We start from the raw sequence: 23,718 nt of genomic DNA, 5'->3' as shown, positions 1-23,718 counted from the left end.
TGCCAAAACGACACTTTTCAAAACAGTATAACATATAACAGGAACTGTAAATGATTGTTATAGCCATGTCATGCCGTTGTTATTGTTTATAAAGTGCTGGCGAAGCGTTTGTTATTTGTCTCACAAGAGGCAGATGCTGTTGTGTTAAATGTCACGCCCATCACTCTTCTTTTGTTTCCACAATGCTGGCATGCTGTCTAAAATATACATAAGAACAGCATGATGTCTATGAATTTTGGTTCTTTGCAAAACATTAAAAGAGGGCATAAAGAAGTCACTTTGTTGCGTCTCTGCAGTGCAAACTCTGTGTTGAAGGGGCTACTGTCATGGGATATGGACAAGTCTGAGGTTTGAGGAGGCACTTGATGCAACGTTGATCCCTCAGTCGGTATGAAATTGCCAGAAAGATAAAGGAGCGTTTATTTAGTTCATCATCGCATAATACCCCACAGTGCCTCTCATGGTATAATGGGCCTCTGTCTTCCGCTGCCTCGGACAGAGCACCTATTATGTCATCAAAAAGGGACGATTAGCAGAGGAAAGGGGAGATGAAAGTGAGGGCACCAACTACCTGTTCACAAAGGCTTTAATTTTTACCGGTAATTAAAGGCTGACATTTCCCTGATGGATCATCAGGGGCCACGGAACAAACGGTTGAGAAGGAGCCACAGAGAGGAAAGAAGCAGGATTCTCCTCTGTTAAAAGCTCTCAGGCTTGTAATGGTAATTAAGGGCTTGTCTCTGGAGAGGGGACGATATTAGAACAGAAGAGAGGCGGAGGGGGGTGGGCCCCAACTCTTTCATGTTCTCATTGCCCTTACTCATTCCTCCACTTATTCTTCCCAAATCCTCCTATCCGCTCTTTTGCTGCACTTCTTACCCCTCCAATTTGCCCACCTCACGCCGACCTGCACTTCTCCGCAATGCAGAGTAAAACGTAATCAGTTCAGCCCATCATTGTTCCACATCACCTCACTGCCATGCCGTGAACAAAAAACGCCGCATCTTAAAGGGATACTTAACCAATTTTTAACCAGCTTTGTATCGTAACAAAGTGTGTTGTGTGTGTAAACGAACTGTGGTAAACTTTCCACCATTAAACAGTGCCTAGATATCCCCCCTCCCCCCAAATGGCAAAACTCTGATGGGTGATGCAATTTGATGCAAGAACGTCACCTGGCAGAGTTTCGCTGTCTCTCCTGGGTTGTTGTTTGAACCGCAGGCTGTTCCTCTGCATTTTCATATTGCCCGCCACCCGTGCTGCCCAGGAGCCATTTGCATCGGCTGGTCTTAACTAAGCCTGGTCCCGAATGCTGAGCCGGTCTTTGTTAAGACCAGTTTTTAGAACGGACTTTACGTCGGTTGCACCAACCAAACTTAAGTCTAGTGTTAACTACGCCTGGTCTAAGTGAATCTGCAGCGACTACGGCTGTTGCCGAGCAGCGCATGTGGTGCTCAGATACATTAACCTTCTCCTGCTGTCTTGCTACTATGTAGCTGGTGATTTATCATTTGCGATAAAATTATTATGGAGGATCAGAGAAAAAGAAAAGCGAATTTCAGAGACATGGAGTCACGAAGGATAGTAGAACTGGTGAGAAAAAGTGGGGCTTCCAGTCTCACCTGGTAGACTATGTCCTCGCTGCAGCGACTGCAGGTTCAAGTCCGACTTCGGCCCTTCGCTGCATGTCTTCCCCTCTCTCCCTCTTTTCATGGTAAAGTCTGTCCTATCCATTAAAGCTGAAAAGCCTATAAAATAATCTTTTGAAGGAGAGAAGAAGTAAACGGTCTGCTTACAACTCACGGACAGTGTGCCGTTAGCAGTGGTTTTAAAGAGTAAGGACCACACAAGTGTCTTAACGGACTAAAGTGACATTTGCCCGTATATAACGTTAGTGTTGCTTAATGTGCTGCTGCAGATCAGTTAATTAGAAAACTTTAGCTATCTTGCTTGAAAAATTAGCGGTGCACTATCAGTGTTCGTATGTTTGGACGTTTGTTGAACAAGCTGAGGCAAAGGACAAGTCGTGTTTATGTTTGTATGTTGGTGCAACTGAACTCTGATGCCGCCACTGCAAACACAAATACCCGTTTTCAACTAAATTAGCTCTGCACAATAAAAATAGAGGTTGAAAAAAAAGAGATTTAATGGTAAAACTAAGCAGCGCTGATCAAATATGAACCATGATTCTGTTACCGCATTGCCATTTCTCGCCTGCTTTAGTATATTGTTAATCTGTAATGTGAGAGCCGACTGCCATTGTTTCACTTGAACAAGTTAACATTACCACCAGCGGGAGCTTTTATTAGTCTGCTGTGGCACAGTGCATTCTGGTAGTTGTAGGCTCCTACATCTTGAGCAAAAGTGTCCTTTTTCTGTTTCCTCTGGTCATGTAGCACTAATTTTAATTTAGTATTTTTTTCTTTCTACTGCCTAGGCATTCTAGTTTTATTAAAAGGCCATTTCCAAGCAATTAAATATTTTTTTAACATGCATCAGGGCAGCTATAGTTCTAAAAATGTTGCCTGGTTGTGTGCAGCCAGAATTTTGTGTCTGCTCTCCTCCAATTAGAGCCGACTTTGATTGCCGCACGCCATCGGCACAAAGCAACAGAGGTCCTAATGTGGCACAGTACCTGTCTTCACTGTTTTTTCTGGTCCTGATGGAGCCCACAGAGCTGCTCCTACCCAGCACAGTAGGCGTTGTCATGGAAACCTGCAGGCAGCTGAAGAAAAGGCACGTTGACAGACAGATTTGGACTTTTCCGGAGCTCAACACCCCACTCCTGATATGACCAGAAAACAGTAAACACACCTGCCCTGTTCTCTCTGGAGATGCCCCTCCCCTCGCAGCGAGAGATGAGTCCAGACGGCGAAGCAGGATCAGATATTTTTAGCGACGGGGACTGGAATGAGAATTTTGTGGAATCTCTAGGGGTTGTTGCTGATGCTCAGTTGCTGTCGTTCACCATCTTTTCTCAATACTCCTTTTTTTTTTTAGCACTTTCTGGCTCTCCCCAAACTCATCTCACTCTGTTGCCCTTGACTTGAGCATGTGTGTACTGTGGAAGTGTGCTACTGTGTGATTGTGGGGTGAATCTGAGGCTGCATGTAGTTTACATAAGACAGCATATAGAAAATTATCATATGCAAGATGCACAGGGACTCTCTTCACTGCCACTTTCTGTAGTGATCCATCCATTTTTAACCACACAGATGGATGCACCTCCCTTTGAGCAAACGACACACACTCACACATTTATATCTGTAATGTATTGAAAGCAAGCATGCCCCCGAAGTATCACAACAGTCTGAAATGCATCGGAATTTTGTTGTTCAAAGCTACATGTGTCTATTTACTGCCTGTCTTGTTCGCTCCTCTTATCCTTTCTGCGTGCGGAAAAAGGATTACACAGTACCATGTGCACTTTTTCATGCTTGTTTCACACCTTGTGGGGGAAGAATCGTGACTGACAGGACTTGTATCAGATCTTCCTGCAGCGATATCCACAGGAAATCTTCACCAACACGAATTCTCCCCCTCCTTCTCTCTCACACACAGGCACACATATACAGTACATATGCGCGCACAAGCACTTTCTGCTTGGCCATTTTAATTAATGCTCCAAATACCCAAACTGAAATGACAGGGTCTGTCAAAAGCAGGGCTGTAGAAGAACGCTGTTTTGCATGAAAGTCTTATTATACTGCAGTTTTGGAGATTTTTCACTTCAGATGAGAGGTTTTATGGCATTATATGGAATGAGAAACCTCTCTTGTATTTAGATTTACAGCTCACCTTAAAATCTCATTTGATAAGCTCAAGCTTATAACAAGTCTGCTCCAACTCTGCTGCTCTCAACTTGTCATATGTTGACATTTAAAGAATATGAGGTGTTCATCTGATCTACATCAGTACATTACTGCCGGTATAAGCTGACAGGTTTGCTCATGATTGTACCATCTTGGTTTCCCAACCAACCACAGCTGTAAGGACGCCAACCGGCTGCCTTAAAAACGCTGTAGTAGCATCAGGTGTGTGTCTGTGTTAAAAGGAGAGAAATTTGCAGTCAGAGGTTTATTCAGTTGTTATCGTAATGTAACTGCTAAATTGCAACACAGTGCAAAGTTGTTAAGTCGAAAGAAAAAAAATACATACTGTGGCAAACAAACAACGCAAACAAAAAAACAGACACATGTAATATATATATAACAAAAGTAGATGATGTGCCTTTTTAAAGTCTTTCACTCTCTTGTTCTGCAGTGGTTTGATGGCACCATCAATGGTTTATCTCCATGCACCAAACTGCTAATTACAAAACCTATGCGGGTGAATTTTCTTTTGCTGATTTTCTGGAAATATTTAATTTGCTTTGGAATGATACTTGGCTTCGTGACTGTGCTTTTTTATGTACAGAAACACGCAGGTGTGAAGATAAAAACAAAACAAGTGACTAAGAGTCTACCAGAAGTTATGGAGATCCATGTACTTAGGACCATGACTCTTTGTATCAAATTTAATGACAGTGTGATAGCTGTTGAGATCATTAACCTGGATAGTGACGGACTGACAGACAAAACTGCCATCTCAGGAGCTGTTTGGCTAACTTGGCTAAAAACGAAAACCAGCTAAATGAGGTTTTAATTAATTAATATAAAATTAAGTAGTAATTCAACAAATAAATTAAACTTGGTTCAGTTTTAATGCAAACACAGTGTCCTTGTTGTCAACTACAAGTGAAGAGATAATTGGTTTAATGGGTGCAAAAACATGACAATTCCCCCACATTAACTCAATGACGCTATTAGAGCTGGGTACAGCAGGAATCTGGAAAAGGCAAAAAACAGCAGAATTCGAAAAAAACGTCTTCTGTCTGTCTGAAGCCCCTCCCACAAGACGACCATGGGTAACTGCCATAGACTGTATATAAAGATGGTTGATGTGCCACCACATACCCCAGCTATACTTAAGTGAGGCTAAAATATATATGGGCGCTGCCATCTTGCGCTAGTGAAGTCATATGGAGCCAGACTTGGAGCCAGACGCAGTAGCGATAGTCGCAGTGGGAGAACCCATCCGACCAATCGTTAGAAGCCCCATTGAATGCGAGCACATGGATTGGCTGTCACAGCTGTCAATCATGGCTTGAGACATTCACATTTGAGCAATGACCTGAAGGTCAAATTACACAAATGAAACCTTTAAATCTCCAGTGAACACACAGCACAATCAGTATTCAGTAAAGTAGTGAACATTTTAGTGGAAAATCTGTTTTGGACAATAGTAAATTCAGAGCATGCCATTTTAAAGTCTTATCATGTGTCTAGGTTGGATCTTTATTTTGCTGTATGACATCATATTGCAATTAGGAAAGCTCTTAAAAATGAAATGGGGCTTTTGCAAGACAGGATGGAAAAAAGGGAGATGATGCACGCAGCTGTTTCCCTTGGTAACATCGTGTTTTTGGATGAGTCCACAGAGTGAAGGCTGGTAGGAACAGGCAGTCCCGAGGATGTGATATGATGTTAAAAGGAGGCTGGTTTTCTAATTCTGATATTTTCACTGTCAGTTGTGCAAACTTTTTACCTTCCACGTGTCCCCAGACTCTCCTGCATTTTATGGTTGTCAGAAATGATTGAGTTTAACTGGGATGATGTGGTTATTTTGCAGCAGAGTTGTGCATTATTTCATCACAGCAATTCCAGCTTTCTATGTAGCGGTGTTGTGTTTTGGTGCCACACTTTTCAAATCATAGTCGCTGATATGGTAGTTTCAGCTCAAATGGAATTATGAATATTTGCAAAATGATTGACGTTTTGATGAAAACTGAATACTTTATTAAAACAAAATACCAACACCTTCCAACTCAGTGTTCCTCCCACCTGCACAGGGCAAGAAAATCAAACAAATGTGCAAAGTGCACTTCAGGGTGAATACAACACCAACATGTGGTATCGCTTTTTGTGCCAGACTTCGCCCTGCCTTGAAAATAGAGCACTGAGAGAACATTGGGTTGTGATGAAGACCAGAGTGTGTTATGAAACATCAAACACACTCCGACCATGACTTATTCAGAAAGCACTCCAGATTGTTGCTTATTCTACAAATAAAATATGGTGGTGGCTGTCACACACAAAGAATCAAACTCTGCTCAGAGCAGTGACATGTAAAAGACAACGGGCCTATTCAGTGGATTCTGGGAGAAAGAGAAGAGACAGAAAAGACAGAGCTGACATTGACGTGCATGTGTGCGTCTGTTCGCTTATAATCATGTTTGTATGCGCATGGTTTTATTGTTTCTTTTTTTCCTGCCTGTCTGTTCATTCATCTGCCCCTCTGTCTGCGTATCTGTCAATCTCACTGTGTGCGCTGTGCATCTGTGCTGAATTTGGACAGCATCTGCAGAGTGTTTTCTGTGCAAGGTTTGTTTTCCTCTCCTCTGGCTCAGAAAGTATTCCTCTGTCTGAATCTGAGTGCCAGCTCTGTGAAGCCTAATTATCCCAAATACTGTGAAATCAGCTAAACACGCGCAGAGGGTTGATGCAAATCAAATTCATGACCCTCTGCAGCACGAGTCATTTTATAGTCGCTCCAAATGCCAAAATACACCATTCTTGGTCTCTCACGCATTCACGTATTCACTCATTCATTTGTGACACAGTACACACACAGTGTTGTTTGTTGGTCTTGAATAGTGGTCTGTTGTGGGCTGCAGTATGGAAGGCCTTGAAGCTAGTTGTCACCACATCCACCATCCTCTGCACCTCCCAACGACGAAGTCAACTCACTTCGCTTTAGAAACATTTAACATACATACATACAAAGTATTCGTGGTTTACAGAAACGTATAATGCCAACATTTCCTCTGGCGGGGTGAGCACAAGGTAGCTTAACTTAATATAAAGCTTGATAGCCTGACTCTGTCCAGAGATAACGAAATCTGCACCTTTAAAGCTCACAAATTAACAAATTGTATCATGTTTGTTTAACTTGTATCAAAGCCAAACAACAATTCATGGCTTCACAGGAAGTTATATGCTGGGTTATTTCAAGCTTGGCAACCTCACAGTGATGACAAAACTTCAGGAAGTGATTGCACCCACACAAACAAGAAGTACTGAATGAATTAGTCAATTTAGACGTGCTTATAGGTGAATTTTTTTTTACCTGGACGGAGCCAGACTCACTGTTTTTCCGCTTTAACAGCACTGACTCATGAAGTCACTGAACGCTCACAAAATAATCATCTGCTGAAATATTGAGGTTTTCCAGCCAGTACAGTATAACGCACCCATTTGTCTTGATGGAAACTCCCATTTTAGCTTTTCAAAGACCAACAAGAGAAAAAAACAATTTGAGAAAACGGTGTTGTGGGGCCAGTGGTACAGAGGCTAGATTACAGCGGGGATGGGGCTCTTTATAACTTCACCTCCACTGCACATCCAGTTCTAATTAGGTTCAAGAGGTATCCTTTCAAATTATACTGTCCTTCACTGAGTATTCATCATGTAGCTTCTGGTGGACCCGAGTCGTAATCAGTCTGTGTGGAAGTCGGTGAGACTCTGATAGACGCGGGGCAGATATAAAAGAAAGGGTGGATCTTAAATCTCATTTCCATCAGGCGCTGTGACCAACTCTCAGCCGGGGGGAGGATGTCAATCACTCAGATTACATGCATTTGTTCCACACCCACGCATGCGTGAAGGCAAAGACGACACACAGAGACATGCACAGATAAAGAGACACACACTCACAAAAACACTTAATCATGCTCCGGTGCTGGACGAGGCGCACATTCAGCGGGGGATATTTCTCACAACAAATTTTGCCAAGTCTTGTAATGACACATTTATTTGTCAACTTCAAAAAAAACTGGATGGATTTGAATTTTTTCGTTTTTACATATCAAATGTAAATGTAAACTAATATTGCTGGCAGCCTATGAAATGGTATTTTGCCAAGTCTTGTTTTGTTAACAGCATATTAAAAAGGCATGTTGTTTTCACTTTTGTTTGCTGTAAATTGTGAGTAGGGCTGCCAGCCACAATAAACATTTTTATGGCAGGATTTGATGATAAAGGAAAAAACATCGTGATGATAATATCAATATCAAGAAAATGTTTAATAATCGTTGTAATTCTTTTAATATTTTATTGCAAATTAGCTTTTAAACTATATCCTTATGTGAAAATAAATTTGTAGAGAAAAAAATTACTTGAAAAATAATGTCTGGCACTTTTATTTTCCCTATGCAATAGTAGATGATTTTAACTCATTTAAAATATTAAAAATACTTTTTTTCCTAAACATTTCATACTAAACGAATCATTGATTGAGCGAGAAAATAATACAAAGAATAATTGATAATAAAAAATTTTGTCAGTTGCAGCCCTTTAAAACTTTCCACCTCAGGCCGCTCCCTAAACACATCCCTGATGCACACCTTATTTTAAAGATCTTCTGTGCTGCTGGGTTGAAGATGTGTGCATCCACATTTCGCCAAAGAATACTCTTAATAGCTTGTTTAAAGTCCTCTCTCCATATATTATATGAGTCTTGACAGGCATGTATGTGAACTGTAAGTTGTCTGGTTGGCGAAGACTGTGAGGTTTTAATTCTAGTTAAAACCTGTAACTGTGACTGCGGTTACAGTCCCAACAATGTGAAGTAGCCTCTGAAAAGGACTCACTCTAATCTGCTACTCTCGCTGGAACAGATCCTTCAGCTTGTTCTTGTTTTTTCATGCTGCTCTCTTAAAAGCCTCTCTCAAGCCCAAGGTTATAATTTAACTTTCTTTGGCTTTCCTCGCCCTCCGTGCTGCTTTTATCTGAGAACTGACTCTTCTTTTAAAATGAACCGGTAAGCACTTTAATTACCCAGGTTTTTAGACGTGTATGTTTTTCTTCTGTTAGGACACCCGAGGTGGTGAATGGACCCTTAACTCCTCCACACACACACACACACACACACACACACACACACACACACACACACACACACTCACATCATTAGAACTGACTACAGTCTGCGTGGTCTGGGGTCTGTCTGTGCACATTACTACCTCACCCATTTAGAAACAATAACGTCTTGGTAATAATTCACCATCAAGATCAGTTTAAGTCAACACAGACACCATTCTTGTGAGTTACCAAGGGTTACAAACTGCTCAGGAATAATAATAGATCATAATAGTAATGATGACACTGCTGTGGGGTTTGACAGCAGGAGAGAACAGATTTAAAAAGCTGCTCCTCCTCCTCTTTAACTTGATAGTGTGCGAATTATTCACCTCATTGTTCCAGTCCTGGTTAATAGTCTTCCCACCATCTGCTCAAACTTCAACCGGCTTGACATCATAGTAGTTTGCTGGCTCAGAGGCTAATGACAGAGTCATGCCAAATATTAGTCATGGCTAATATTTGTACATCTTTTTCTACAGCACTGCGCACACACTCGTTCTCTTCAGCACGCAGATTTAAACTGCAGCTGTGGTGGTTTGTTGTAGATGTATACATGTTATGTTTAATAACTTGGTGTTATTTCAACTGTGCATTGGAATGTGCAGCGAATAACTTAAGAACCGTAGAGGGAAGTGAATGTACTTTTAGCGTCGGAGGAGGACGTGATGTGACCATGGATATATTGATGCACTATAGAGCTGTGTATGATGTAGCATTCAGCCTTGCTGCCAATTTATCCCCCCAGCCAACAACAAAAAAAAACAATTTCTGCTCTAGACCATCATTGTGAAAGACATGTCTGTAAAGCTGTTGACTGAACATATCGAATGGCACACATGGTCTTTGTTTTGGGAATAGTCGAAGGAACTATATTGTGTTTTTAAAAGTAGAAGGTTGTCCTTCAATTTTTTTCTTAAGAATAATAAGTCTGAGGAATCGATCTACCAATACAACTTGGCAAATTCCATCTGCTGCCTAAGATCATGTGATGCAGGGTTGTAATCACCTTTTTAACAGTAGGAGGAACATTTTCAATTGAAACCTTCTGCAACCCTTCGAGAGGGCCTGGGAGTAACTCCTGCTAAACTAACCATTTTGGAGCATTTTGAAAAGTAATGATGACTGAGTGTTAGGGAGCCAGCATATAATTGAAGGCTGCACATGAAAAAGTGCACACACTATAACTTTTTTCTTAATGACATCTTTATGTAACAGTCAACAGTGAGACGTCCTACCGGTCCGTTCTCATTCTGAACTCGTAAAATAGTGCCGCTTCGTCAGTGCTTTTGGCGTAAGTGTGCAACGCCAAAAGGCCAAAAGGGTATTACCATTGACCAAACATGGAGTTTTGCCCACCATGTTTATGCATTCACGATGCCAAGTCAGCAACTTGTGTTATTAAATTATCTCTGAGTTGTTTTCAGACATGAGAGGCCGTTCGTGTGAATTTTTCCAGTGGGAATGTCATTACTCCATTTATTCCGATATGACATGAACGTAGTATTAAAAATGGTGCTTGTTTTGTTGATGTCTTCCTCCACCTTGAGTTATACCCAGTCAGCACAGAATCATCCTCATGACCCTCCTAGCAGTTTTCGGGCCTGCACTGAAGTACATACCTTGAGGCACGGACTTGTTTCACCCCCATAAAAATTCCAGAAAATTGTTCTACCGAGGACCTGCGCCAACAGGCAAGTCCCCGTAAACTACCCCGTGTTCCTGCAGTGGAAACGGGTGTTATGAATGTGATGGTGAAGTTGCAGGTTTAACACCCCCCAGCAATGTTTGCAGTGGTGGAAGAAGTAACCAAAGTGGCTGTGAGGGAGTTTTGGGGCGTGCTGCACTTGGATTAGAATAAGACAGCATGAGGCCTTCAACAATTTCCTGTGATTCCCTGGGAGCTCAGTGGAGACTTCCTCTCCAGGCAGCGGCTGCCGGCAGCATGACATTCCTAGTTTGCAATTGATCTGTGGGATAAACTAACAGCATGGGGGGGATTTATAAGCAGAGGAAAAAGGAAATGCTGCATCAGCCTCACACACAGAGAAACACAGTTGTACAATACGTGCTTTGCACAGTGTGGTTACTTTGCACGATTGCTGCACAAATGATGAATTGTGACTGTACAGTTAAGTATCACTGCAGAAAACCCTTCGTGTGTGTGTGTGTGTGTGTGTGTGTGTGTGTGTGTCTGTGTCTGTGTCCATGTGCGTGTGCGTGTGCGTGTGCGTGTGCGTGCAGGAGGTTTCCTGTTTTGTAGGTACAGCGTGTAGCCTTTGTAGAGCCCGGCTGTGCACAAATACCAAGCTGAGAGTGGCTGTTGAACTTTGGAAATGTCAGCCACTGCTCCACCATCAGTTCATTCCTGGGTGTCCTCCCATCCTCCTTCTCTGCACGCCTTAAAACTTTGCTTGTGCAGAGAGTGACCTACTGAAATCTTTTGAAGCTGTGTCTGGGTTTGTGGGCAGCGGGAGCACAGAGGATACATGCCCTTAGTTCAAACACAAACAGGTTTTCAAAAATAACCTTGCCAGTTTTGCTCTGAAGACATGTGTTCCACCGGTCTTGGCGAGGGCAGCGGAGAAAAAGGTTGTTAGTGGAGAGGAAGGGGTGCAAAGACCACCCTCCCCCAAAAAATGGAAACCCCAGTAAAATGCAGCACAATGAGCATTATGTTGTGATTGTATCTGAGAGGATACTAGTTATTTTTCCAATTTTCAGCCAGCTTTGTATAACAACAATGTGGGCAGTATGTGTAGATGAACCATGGTAAATTTTCTTCCCTCTAACCAGTGCCAAGATGTCCCTAGACATCCCTCCTTCCCTCAATCAAATGACATATTTCACATTATTTGACAGTGTCTGGCCAGCTCTCAGGCTGTACTTCCACATATTTGTATTGCCCACCAGAGCTGGATCACAAGGATTTACCCGCCTCTCTCTCAAACTCGAACTTGGACTCGAAATGCAATCAAACGATAAAACTAGGCAATGATAATGTTACTGCAAATTTTAATGCCCCGATTAGCTGCAGTAGTGATTTTTTTTCAGCAGGAAGTGGGTACCATACTGTACAGTGAGAATGGAAGTCGAAAAAAAACTGATCAATGCTGATCAAACATTAAATAAGATTATGTTGCCTATTTATTAGCCAGGTGAATCTATTCACCATCTCTCCCTGTCTTCAGTCTGAACGATTTCAGTCCACCACAGTCCAGTCAGGCGAATCAAGGATCTGTAGTTGAAAACATCAGCAGCCGGTCAGAAACTGCATTATAGTAGATGATGTAGTTTGACAGCCACTGCTTTCAAAACAGTAATAGTGGCTCATGCAGCAACAAGTGCTAACATCAGCATTAGCAGAGTAAACGCAGGAATAAGTGAAATTAGATCAGCGGTAGAGTCGACAAGAACATTAAACTGAGACAAAAAAGGACAGGAGGATGCACTCTCGGAGTGCCTCTGAGGAGAAGACTTTTTTTTGCCATTTTTCTGACTGGATTTGGCAAAAGCTTGTTTTACTAACTGGCTCTGTTGGTGATGAGGATGTTCCCTGGTACAAATACAATGTTAATTGTTGTTTTGCCACTGATTGCACTAATGGAGAAGCAGAAACGAGGGGCTGAAAAGCTGATCACGGCCGTGCAGGTTGTTGTTCACAATGCTACGGACAGACGAGGACGCTGCCAGCTGGTATTCAGCAGCCAGCTGCCTCTGGACTGCTGAATGAGAAATGGAGAAATAACATTAACTGGCAATGCCAGTGTACCACAAAAACTATGTTGTTGATGAGGTACACTTCACATACAAATGGTTAATATAAATAAATTGTATTTTATTAGACTTTTATAGACTGGCGACATGTAGTACAGGAACAGATGCAAATGCTAACGTATTGGCTGATGGAGTTTATCTGTCAAAGCGAGTAACTGCCGCAAACTAAAGTCCAGACTGAACTAGGGAGAGAAACAGGGTGTTGAGCTCATGTTATCAGGATGGTTTTACTAGACTACCTATTTCTCACCTCAAAAGTTTTAGCTTGCCGTACATAACTGTAACACGAGATCCAGCCATTCTTGCACAAAGACCAGTCTACATTACATCATCCAACAGCAGGAGTGTTTATTGGTCTGATGAGGCATGTAGCATTCTGGTAGTTTTGAGCAAAAGCATCCTTCTCTGTTTTCTCTGTTAACGTAGCACCAGTTTCAAAAGAATGTGCGTATTTCTACTGCATAGACGGCCTAGATTTATTCAAGGACCTTCTTTATTTCGGTGAAATACTTCTTTAAGGACTATAGTTTGCCATCTTTTCCCTCCACTAGGCTGTGGGGAGCTGTCCATGGTGCTGTCACATGCTAAGCAGGATTAATGGAATACATGCCCCATACCAGCACAGTTTACCTTGCACTCCTGCTCATAAATCCTGCTGTGAAACAGGGAAAAGCGTCTCTTTCACCTCCCCATCCCCTGTCATGCCTTCCTCCCAATGCTCCCCGAATCACATGCCTCGAAGTCAGGCAGAGCACTGGCTCTCCCAAGAGGAGAGCGTCCTTCACTGTACAGTTTACAGTACTTGCTGCTGCATGATGAGCCTCCCTCATCTGTATGTTGTTTACATGTTACTGTGTCGTTCGCTGAGAGCAATAACATGCTGCTGCACCCCGGGCCTTTTTGAGAATGCCACTCCAGAGAGAAGCAAAATAAACATGTGCTCGTATATGCCAACAGTGCTCCATCTTTACACTCACCAGCCTGATACATGCATAGTTCATGGACACTAAAGGTCTTGCCTGAGTGGGGGAAAGAGGAGCCTCTTTATGCCAAATCTAATCGACTCACACCACTGCTACAGTCTGTGCTGCATGTTTACATCTTTCATAGCACACTTACACCACTAGTGTTAGTGAAATGGATTTAAAGAGTTGGTCCAGCCCAAAATTTAAAAAAATACATATTTTCCTGATATTTGTTATGAGTCTAAATTGTTTGGTTGTAGGAATATTCCCTCAAAAGCTCTTTTTTACACAGAGAGTGCAATAAATGGCCACAACATAGTCCCTTCTTTATGCTTCCTTTGCATTTTTAACAGAACAAAATAATGGCAGCATCATGCTGCTCCAGTATGTAATTTTAGACAGCATACCGGCATCAAAGAAGCAAAAGAGGCCTGACAGGTGTGACATTTAACACAACAGTGCCTGCCTCTAGTGCAACATACATGTTGGCTACATGTCACCTTTTAAAGAATAACAACTGCACAATATGGCAATAACAATCACTTACTGTCCCTGTGTTATGGGACTGGATGTTGTCCTCTGCTTGAAGGGTAAGGAGCTCCCGAATCTCATAGTTTTACCAGTTTGCAGACATTTTCAGCTGCTTCTTGGTTTTTGAGTTAGCTGCTAACTGTTACCAGCTACTTTTCAAATGTCCCAGAGGTGGGTCGCATGCGTAACACTTCATCAAAACTGTCCTGCTCATGATCCTGTCCTGCCAGCTTCCCCTTTTATAATGAAGTCTGTTTAGTGCTGTTACTACTTCTGGTGCTGCCCTAAAGGCGTGCAAAACTCTGTTCCCCCATCCCACGATCGTAACTTTTATGAAGAACAGTGAGGTAAACTAGATGGCACTCAGCTTGTGGTGTTCAAAGCAACAAAAAAAGATTTGAAAAACTCAACAGTAATGTCTCTTTCCAGAAATCATGACTCGGTTACTCAAGATAATCCACAGACCCTGTTGTAAGAAGTTTCATGTTGGAAGGAATCATTTTCTTTCTACCAAAGTACACTCACCAACCATATTACCGCGCAAAGGGAAGCATGCATCTACTGCTAGCTCACTTAACACCACTGAGTTAGCTGACATTACAGCTCAGCCGGGGAGGATGCAATTAATGTTTACAACTCACGCTGTCACAAGCGTCTTGTCCATGGGTATAGTATATATAGTAGTATAAAGAACTAGTTCCTACACGAAACTGTTAACAACAAGGTCTGTGGATTATCTTGAGTAATGGGGTCATGATTTCTATAAAGAGACATTACTGTTCACATTATTTTTTTTAGAACTTTTAGCACCACGAGCCAAGTGCCAGCTAGTTCAATTACATTGGAAAGAAGGCAGACATCTCTTCTGCCGGTATCTCCAACACTCTGCAACTCACACCAAAATAATCTGGGCTGATAAATAGCACTACACATAAGAAGAAAAATATCTATTTTTGATTTTGGGGGTAACTGTCCCTTTAAAATGAAGGTTTTCTTCAATTGCTGCATGAAGCATCACCTTTGTTTTCCTCCTGGATACTCGGCCTCTCTCTGTTGAACCAACGAGATAATCCATCAATTCACGGAACAAAGACCCTCAGTGACAATCACTTCTTCCTCCACACATCAGCTCTCAGCAAACTGCAGTTGTTGACTCCTGACCTTCCTTCATACCCAGCAGCAGCAGCTCGAAGTAAAATAATGTTATTGTCAGCCTCCACTCACATCATTTTGCCTTCTTTTCTCTCATGGGCACACAGTCTCGAGGGGTTTTGTAGAAAGCTCTTGAGTGCCCTCATGTGTTCATTGCTGTTTACTCAGATCAGTTTACTGTATGTGTGTGCTGTTGACGTGAGAGAATCAAAACATTTCCTGAGATCCCTTCACTCTGTGTTGAAGGACAGACTGTCTGGTGTAATCACAGCGGCCCAAGGTGTGTTGAGTGTCCAGCTTACATCGTCTCTCATGCAACCACTTTTGACATGAATTTTGTGCTAGGATGTGTGTGTACACATGATAGCCCAGGCAGTAATGCACCAGCATATGTTTGATGCATACATATGAATTTAACGTCTCCACCAAAATGTTTCTGTTGATGTCACTGACTTTGAAGGAGCTGTGCCATATTTTCTGGGCCTTGCACACTAACGCACACCTTTTAACAAGCCAGCAGGACAATCAAGCATGACAGCATGTCTCCTCCTGTCTTTGCAGGAAGCGCTTTGAACCTGACGTGCCGGGCATTTTTCGGCTACAGCGGCGACGTCAGCCCACTCATCTACTGGATGAAGGGAGAGAAGTTCATCGAGGACTTGGACGAAGAGAGGATCCAGGAAAGCGACATCAAGTAAGAAACTCTGCTGGAGTTGATTTCACAGGACATGGCACTAATGAGGAATTAATAGCAGATGTAGATAAATTCACTGGAAAATATTAACGGACGATACCAATGGCTTTGCATGTTTTAGCCCATTAACTCCAAATTGCATTCACTAAACCAACCATTTTCCAGAGATTTATTTGCTGCCTTCCAAACAGCTGCTGGTTTTCATTTATTTTGCTCTGGTGTGACCATCATGCAGAGACTTAAAGCTTGTTTTAAAGCATCACTCATTCATTTTGTCACCTTTATTTTATTGTTTAAATTACATTTTTGTTCAGTGGAAATGCGTCGGCAAGCAGGTGGAAACAGGATAATAAGCTACATTTTGCACAGTACCAATAGAGGCGCATCCATCACATACACAGCAAGATAATCATCTATTATGTATCGCAATACGTGTGTCAGTGAATTAAACACACACCCCTGAAATAGAAAAATCATATTTCAACTTTTCGAGGAATACTGTTTATTAACAGCTTTCTAAATTGTTTTTATTTTCATGTTTTAAACACAAATCAATGAGTACAAGCTTATAATTCCAAACATTGTTGTGTTAGTATAGCTGCACACTGTATCAACACAACATACTACAGTATTAGTGCCAGTGTATTGTATTGTACCACAGTTTTGTATTGATTATTTGTCCCACGCCTCATTGCATTTACCAGTTTTGCTGTCGAAAAGTCAGGCCTCAAGCCAAAAAAACAAAAAAAATCAACAAACCTTTACATCATGGAAAGAAACTGTGGTGTTTTGTTGTTTCTTGCATTGAAAAGTTAGTTGTTCTGCAGCTGACTGAAGTCAGGGATGTCGGAGCGTCCTTGAGTGCTACATCAAAGAGAGTTTTCAAACCAGTCCTTGTGTGCAGCAGAATTACCAGTTCTGGCAAAATATGAAAACGAATACAGGTGGTGAATTGTGTGTCATGGTGGATTGTCTAATGCCAGCAAGTTTCAAGTCTCTGCAAAATAATTTCATAGTGAAATTGGTGGCAGACACAGTTGTTGAGGTGCAGTACTGTTCTTTAATGGGTTAGTTTGGAATATTTCAACCTATTTTCCCGTGTTCTTATTTATAAACGACTAATGGGGAAAACTGTTTTTCACATTGGTCCAGTTTTGAGTAAGTGAGTAAAGTTTATATATGTAGCACCTTTCAAGAGCACAAAGTGATTTATAGCAAAGGATTAAAACACTAAATACAGATAATTACATGAAAAACAAACATAGGCAAATCAAACAAAGGCAAGTCAAAACAGATGAGTCTGCTTTTTAAATCCTTTCTGCCTAACTAGAAACAGCCCCAGGATCCCCATAGCCAATTCCATCAGACTACATTTAAAAAAGCAGTAATTTTAGTGTGTTTAGAGGCAGCATATTTTCTCACCTAACTGGGTGAATTTAGGGTTTATTTCGCCCAATCAGACTTTGCGATTGTTGTAACACTGAAAAGATGAACCAAGATGTTTTTTGTGAGTTTTATTTTGTTTCTGTTGATTTGAATGAAATGTGATTTACAATCATTAAATGGGGTCTGGTGGGTTTGGCAGTAGCAACTTTGGAGCTGTTTCTGGTTTAACAAAAAGGATCTCACGCTCTAACAAAAAGCTCTGTTTCTTATCAGACTCTTATAGTAACAACCTGAACATGTCAGTGGCAAAAACAACTTTTTGTGGATTTATATTGGCAGTGAAACCATGCCCCGAGTGGCTGTTGAAGCAGTCTTGCTCAGTACTGGACCAGTTTCAGAAACGTTTTGTTCACTTTAGTCACTTAGACACAAAAACATTTGAATATAGGGTCCAAGTTGACTAAATATATATAGTATAAATACTAAACTTAGCCTTTAAGATCTCAGCTTTCATGAATACTTGATGTGTTTCTCTTGCCCCATCTCAGTTTAGGATAAAATACGATGTGCATTCAATTTGTGAAATAGTTACATTTTATTAAATAGTTTGTTAAATAGGTAATGCATGCCACCATAACACAGAAAGATTTTCTTTAAAAAATTGAACCTATCATGTGAGACAAACATCTCTTGCCGTACGACATGCAGTCATAAATTCTCTGGCCTGTTCAGCTGTTGATTGTCTCAGAGTAATGCAGCCTTTGAGTATGATTTTTCTCATGAAAGGAAGAGGAAGCGTGGAGTTTGGACGATAAATCTGTGAAGAAGTCATGTCAATTTTATTGTATTTTGGACAGTTTTAGAAAGTAGGTCTCCAGTTAAGTTCTTACATAGGAACCAGTTTGTTTCTTTACTGTTTACTGCATTCTTTCCATGGCAAGCATTTTCTAAATTTGTATTTATCAGGTGGATACTAGGATGCACATTTACCGGTTTATACTCACCGCCACAGTAGGAAACCACCGTTTAAGAAAAAGGAAGTCCATATCCGCCTTTCTGTCCACATAAATCACACATGTACAAGTATAAGTCTGCTAAGTGTTGATCCTTAAAAAAGCACTTTCTTGTAACGGGCCCTCCCTTGTCCTCTCCTTTCAGTGTAACATTGTGAAATTCACCCAGCATGCCTCACTTTCAGCACTCCAAGACATTTAAAACAAGCCCATTTCCATGTTTCTCCCTCCTAGTGGTGTAACATATTTAAACAAGTCCATTCCCTCGTCCATGTGCATGTTTCCCATTAGGGCTGTTTGGAGAGGCTGCAGCTCTGGGGAGACAGCCCTGTCAGATGGTTAACAACCGCCATTTTTCACACCGCCGCCACTATCGCTATCTCCCTCGCTGCAGCCACCTATAGCGGCATGCAGATGGGCCACGGGGAGCTGAGGAGGAGGAGGAGAGAGGGAGAAAGGGGGCAGACAGAAAAAAAGTAGAAAGAGTAAGAAATATGGTATAAGTCACCTAGGAGGAAAGTAAAGAAGACAAATCTGTGATTTTGCTTGTGTGCTGATATGAACATGCAACAGAAACAAATCTCATTTTGATCACCGACGCTGTTCTCCTGTCCTTCTCCGTCTCTCTCTTCCTCCATTACTCCCTGACACCAGGATTCCCCCGCTCGCTGGCTGAGGGGTTATCATATCAATAATTCATACCAATATTTCATGCAGCAGATCAATAATGTATTTGATCATCCACTCTCTGTTGCTGATGCTGCCACCTGAAGCTTCCTCACATCCAGCCGCTGCTGCCGCGGTTTTACTCCCGCAAAGTCAGACAGACATGTGGACCAAGCATGGACGGGGAGCAACCAAGAGGAAGGAGAGAAGAAACTAAACATGAGCAAATCTGTGCTCGCCCTGCAGCCAAGCTGTCTCCCTTTTACATGATACTGTGGGCATGTTTCTAAGGATTAGCTATCTCTTCTTCAGGCCAGCACCCACACTCTTTTAGCTTTATTACTAATGCATCACCAGCCAAACTTGAGCTAAAAGACGAGCGTTCATACCTTGGGCTCAGAGTCTCTGCAGGCGTTTATTTACCCAACCCAGAGCCTATTGATTCACAGGGCCCCATTTCTATGGTAACCCGAGCCCATAAATTCTCATTTGCGCCAGCGGGACAGGGCTATTGTTGTTATCATAGCATGGATGACTGGACATTAGCATAGCATGCAGAGATTAATAAATTAACAAAACAAATCTGGCTCAGCATATTAACGAAGGTGATCGATATGTTATTGACCCAGTTCAGTTGGTGTTTTTGCAGGTGTACGTTGAATTGAATGTATAAAGGGGCTGAATAAGTTGCAAACACAGACTTCTGCTCACAAGAAAGAGAGAGAATATTGGAAAGAAAGAAGTGCCTGCAGCAGCCACCGTTTGGGAAAGTGTTCACAATTTACTCATTTAGCTAACTTGATATTGATAAACTTGCTCAACCAGAAGAAAAGTGTTTAGCTGAAGAGTTTTACAAAGATATACATGGAATTCTATAAATCTGAGGCCTAGGGGTTAACGTGTTACGGCAGATGCAGCAGTGTAACATAAAAGATAAAAATATATTCATGTAGCACCTTTCATCAGTGGCACTGCCAGAAATTTGACATGGAGGTGCCCAGATGGGGCCAGTGAAAATCTTGGGGTCACACATCAACCCCAAAAATCATCACTGAATTTCAGGAATTTGATTCTGCTGTTCTAACATGCAATATACAAGGTGTCCTCGGTCATGGAAAACCTGGAAAAGTCATTGAATTCCAAAATCTTGTTTTCTTGGCTTGGAAAAGTCATTGAAGTAGTGGAATCCTTGTGAGTTTTGAAAAAGTAAAATTGATTTCACAGTTATTTTCTGTGGATAATCCTCCATGTAACATTACATGACGGCAAATGTATTTTCTGTAGCTGCTGAAGTGAAGCAGCTCTGCTCTGCATAGCTATGCAGAAATGGTGATGTTTTGTTTACCGTACGTTTCTTTACTTTCTCCCCACGTTCCGAGACTGTCTCAATATATGCCTGCTAGCTGGAATTATGTTTAAATCTGATATATTTGAATAACACCCGGCAAGTGGGGCAACAAAAATAATGTTGTGATGGTGTTATTTAACGTGTGGGGTCATGAATCCCAAAGTTCCCATACCTACAGTCCACTAAAACCTTTAAATTGTACTGATTTTTTTCCACCTCTTGGAGGTGCCACTGTTTTTCTTTTAAGAAATGCAGTATAAAGTGCTTTACACGAATGGACATAAAACAGGCCAACAAGGTTATTCAATTTAAAATAACATTTAAATCAAAAACAAAAATAAAATAGAATACAGAGAGGGCGTGATAGCTCAATGCCAAAAAAACCATAAATTAAAAAAAATCATAAAATCATATATTATAAAATCAAATAAATTACCAAACATTTATATTAAAGTGACATAAAGTAAAGTAAGAAATTGCAGCAGTGCAAGGTATAAAAAGACAGAGTTTCAGGCCTGTGTTAAAAAAGTCATGGTTTAAAGTCCAGTGTGTAAGATTTAGGAGGATTTAGTGGCATCCAGCATTGAGGATCACAGATTGCAACCAGCTGAAACTTCTCCCAGTTAGAATTTCTTCAGTGTTCATGTTCAGGAGGTTTTTATTCATGGTCGAATTATCCGCAGAGGGGTCTTCCTCTCCTAAACAAACAGACTCAGTGATTTAAATCAGTGAAAACACTGAATATAGCAGTTTCATGTGGGGGCTGGAAATTTTGATTGTTAACGTGAAATCGCACATGGCCCTGATCTAGACCCTCTGTCTGATTTGTCCTTTCTGGGCGACAGCAAAAACGTGGCATATTCCACAGATGAGGATCCACTTCCTGTGTAGATATAAATTACTCATTCTAAGGTAATTAAAACACAACAGTTCTTATTTTCAGATGATTATATTCAAAAGAAAATACACTTAATGTATTGCAATCCATTTCTGCCAAATATCCCCCTAAATCCTGCACACTGGACTTCTGCTGACCAAATCAAGAAATAAGTTTTTGGCTTTTAAAAGTATTTATTGAGCTGGCTTCCCTGATATCTATAAATAGTGTGTTCCTCACATTTGGGGTGTAATTGACGAAGGCTCCCTCCCTGCTTTTTTTTCAGCTGTTGCTGGGATCCTTCAGTGAACCACCAGCAGATGATCAAAGTGTTCTTGAAGTTCAGTTTCCCTCCTCAGCCCAGCTGTATGCGTGTTACGAGCTGTAATTCAGCTGCGATATGCATATCTGCGCTTCACCTGGACCTTGTTATTTACCTCCTCTAACTTAAGGTCCTCATCGTCTCCATTCGAGGCTTAGGTTGAACAGCGTTGGTCATTATACATCAGCTGGTATGGCAGCGAGCTGCGTTGCCTCATACGGTGTGATAATGTGAAACTGGAGGCTTCAAAGTAGCCACCACTCCCTGGAGAGACATGAATTATTCCCGTGCCTACTTCTCCCAGCGCTCCCAGCATCCCCCCCTTTCCAACACCATTGCACAACAAACTCAGCTGAAACTACAAATATCATCAGCACCGCCTCAGCCTCTCCACGCGGCGCCCGTGATACACTTTCAATTACTGATGCCAAATCTCCCCAACAAGCTGTCCTTATGTGCAGTTTATCGGCTTGAAGGCAAGCAAGAAGAGAGATGCTTGAGAGTCATTATCCCCCTACACACTCAAACACACACACACTCTCCTCGTCCCACTCCTCCTTCTCAACACCGCCGTTATTAACACATACATGCACATGCTCGCACTCACACAAACAGACATCTCTTTCTCATTTGCACTTTGTTTCCTCCAAAGTGTAATTTGTGCTGAGGGTACGGCAGAAAGTGGGCTAAGTAGTGTGTCTAAGGTATGAGAGAGCATTATCTCCCCATTCTCTCCTCCATCAGGCTCAACCAGCCCAGCGGGGGACACTCATTTACTTTATGGAATATTACTTTCTCTCCTTCTCTCCGTTACCATGGCAGCCGCTATAAAAAGATTTTCTTCTGATCGCCATTATTTGATCCCCCCCTCCTTCCCCTCCCCCCCCCCCCCCCCGCACACTCCGAGGAAGAGCCCTTATTGATTTTCATTTCTCATATGTTTTGAGTGCAGAGAGAAGAAATGAACATACCTGCAAGTACTTACTGTAACACAAAAGGGCGCTTCATGGAGATATATTTGTTAGAGAACGAGGTTGCTCACAGGCATTTTATGGCGCGGCCGTTGGGAATTGTAACACAATATGCTCTGTGATTGCTGCAGTCCTGATCACAGCTCTCGAGGCTCCATTACATACATGCCGCGTGTCATTACATGCACTTGATTACACGTTCTCGTACATCAGATCAGAGGAAGTGGCTTCAACAGGCGGAGCCACTTCTCTTCTCTGTTTACCTGGAGCTGCAGGGAAGTCATTAAGTTTTGGTGTTTTGTCTTTCAGGGTTGTCAAGGAGCATCTCGGTGAGCAGGAAGTGGCCATTTCTTTGACCATTGACTCCTTGGAGGAGGAGGACCTGGGAAATTATTCCTGTTATGTGGAAAATGGTAACGGCCGTCGCCAAGCTACCATCCAGCTCTTCAGGCGGGGTAAGAGCTGGTTGATGTTTCACACTTCAGCCTTGAGGGCTGTTAACGCCTCAACATCCAGTTTTTGCATTTGATTTCCCCATAATTGGCTTTAAGGTTGGAATAATCATCTTATTCCTCACTGTCTGACTAAGTCATACATATATGTATAACTTTATTTATATAGCACCTTGAAAAACAACTGTTACCAGACGAAGCAAAGGCAGCAACTCAGGGAATAGTAAGATAAACATCAACAAACATGCCAAACAGAGAGAGGTCTATAAAAGGCGAACCACAAGGCAAGAATGAAATGCGCAACAAACGGTCAACACGATTAAAGCAAATAAAAGGAGTAAAAGTGATAAAGCAGGCAGGGCTCGAAAGGCAGGTAAAGGACTAAATGAATACATTTTAGAAGTTATAAGAGTAAAAGCAATAGAAGACGATAAAAATAAAATAAAAAATATATGAAGACAACATCACATCAGTGGGAATAAAACAAAGATAAAAATATATACTTTATATCCGTGTGTTTCAACTTTTCATTGAAGCTACAGTACGTGATGAATGAATATGCAAAGCCTGGATGCACCATTTCACCAGATGCTCATATTTTTAGATG

The 23,718-nt window shown here is 41.7% G+C and overlaps 1 protein-coding gene across 1 annotated transcript in view; it reads left to right on the top strand.

Moving 5' to 3' along the window:
- il1rapl1a (interleukin 1 receptor accessory protein-like 1a) overlaps window positions 1-23,718 on the top strand; it is a 206,747-nt gene that overhangs the window by 165,614 nt on the left and 17,415 nt on the right. The window contains exons 6-7 of the mRNA XM_042494889.1: window positions 15,944-16,076; window positions 22,969-23,114. Coding sequence (XP_042350823.1) covers window positions 15,944-16,076; window positions 22,969-23,114 — 279 coding nt within the window. The remainder of the gene's footprint in view (window positions 1-15,943; window positions 16,077-22,968; window positions 23,115-23,718) is intronic.

This window comes from Plectropomus leopardus, chromosome 10 (genome assembly GCF_008729295.1).
Source record: "Plectropomus leopardus isolate mb chromosome 10, YSFRI_Pleo_2.0, whole genome shotgun sequence".
Lineage (NCBI taxonomy): Eukaryota > Metazoa > Chordata > Actinopteri > Perciformes > Serranidae > Plectropomus > Plectropomus leopardus.
This window is presented reverse-complemented; position numbering and strand designations above follow the sequence as displayed.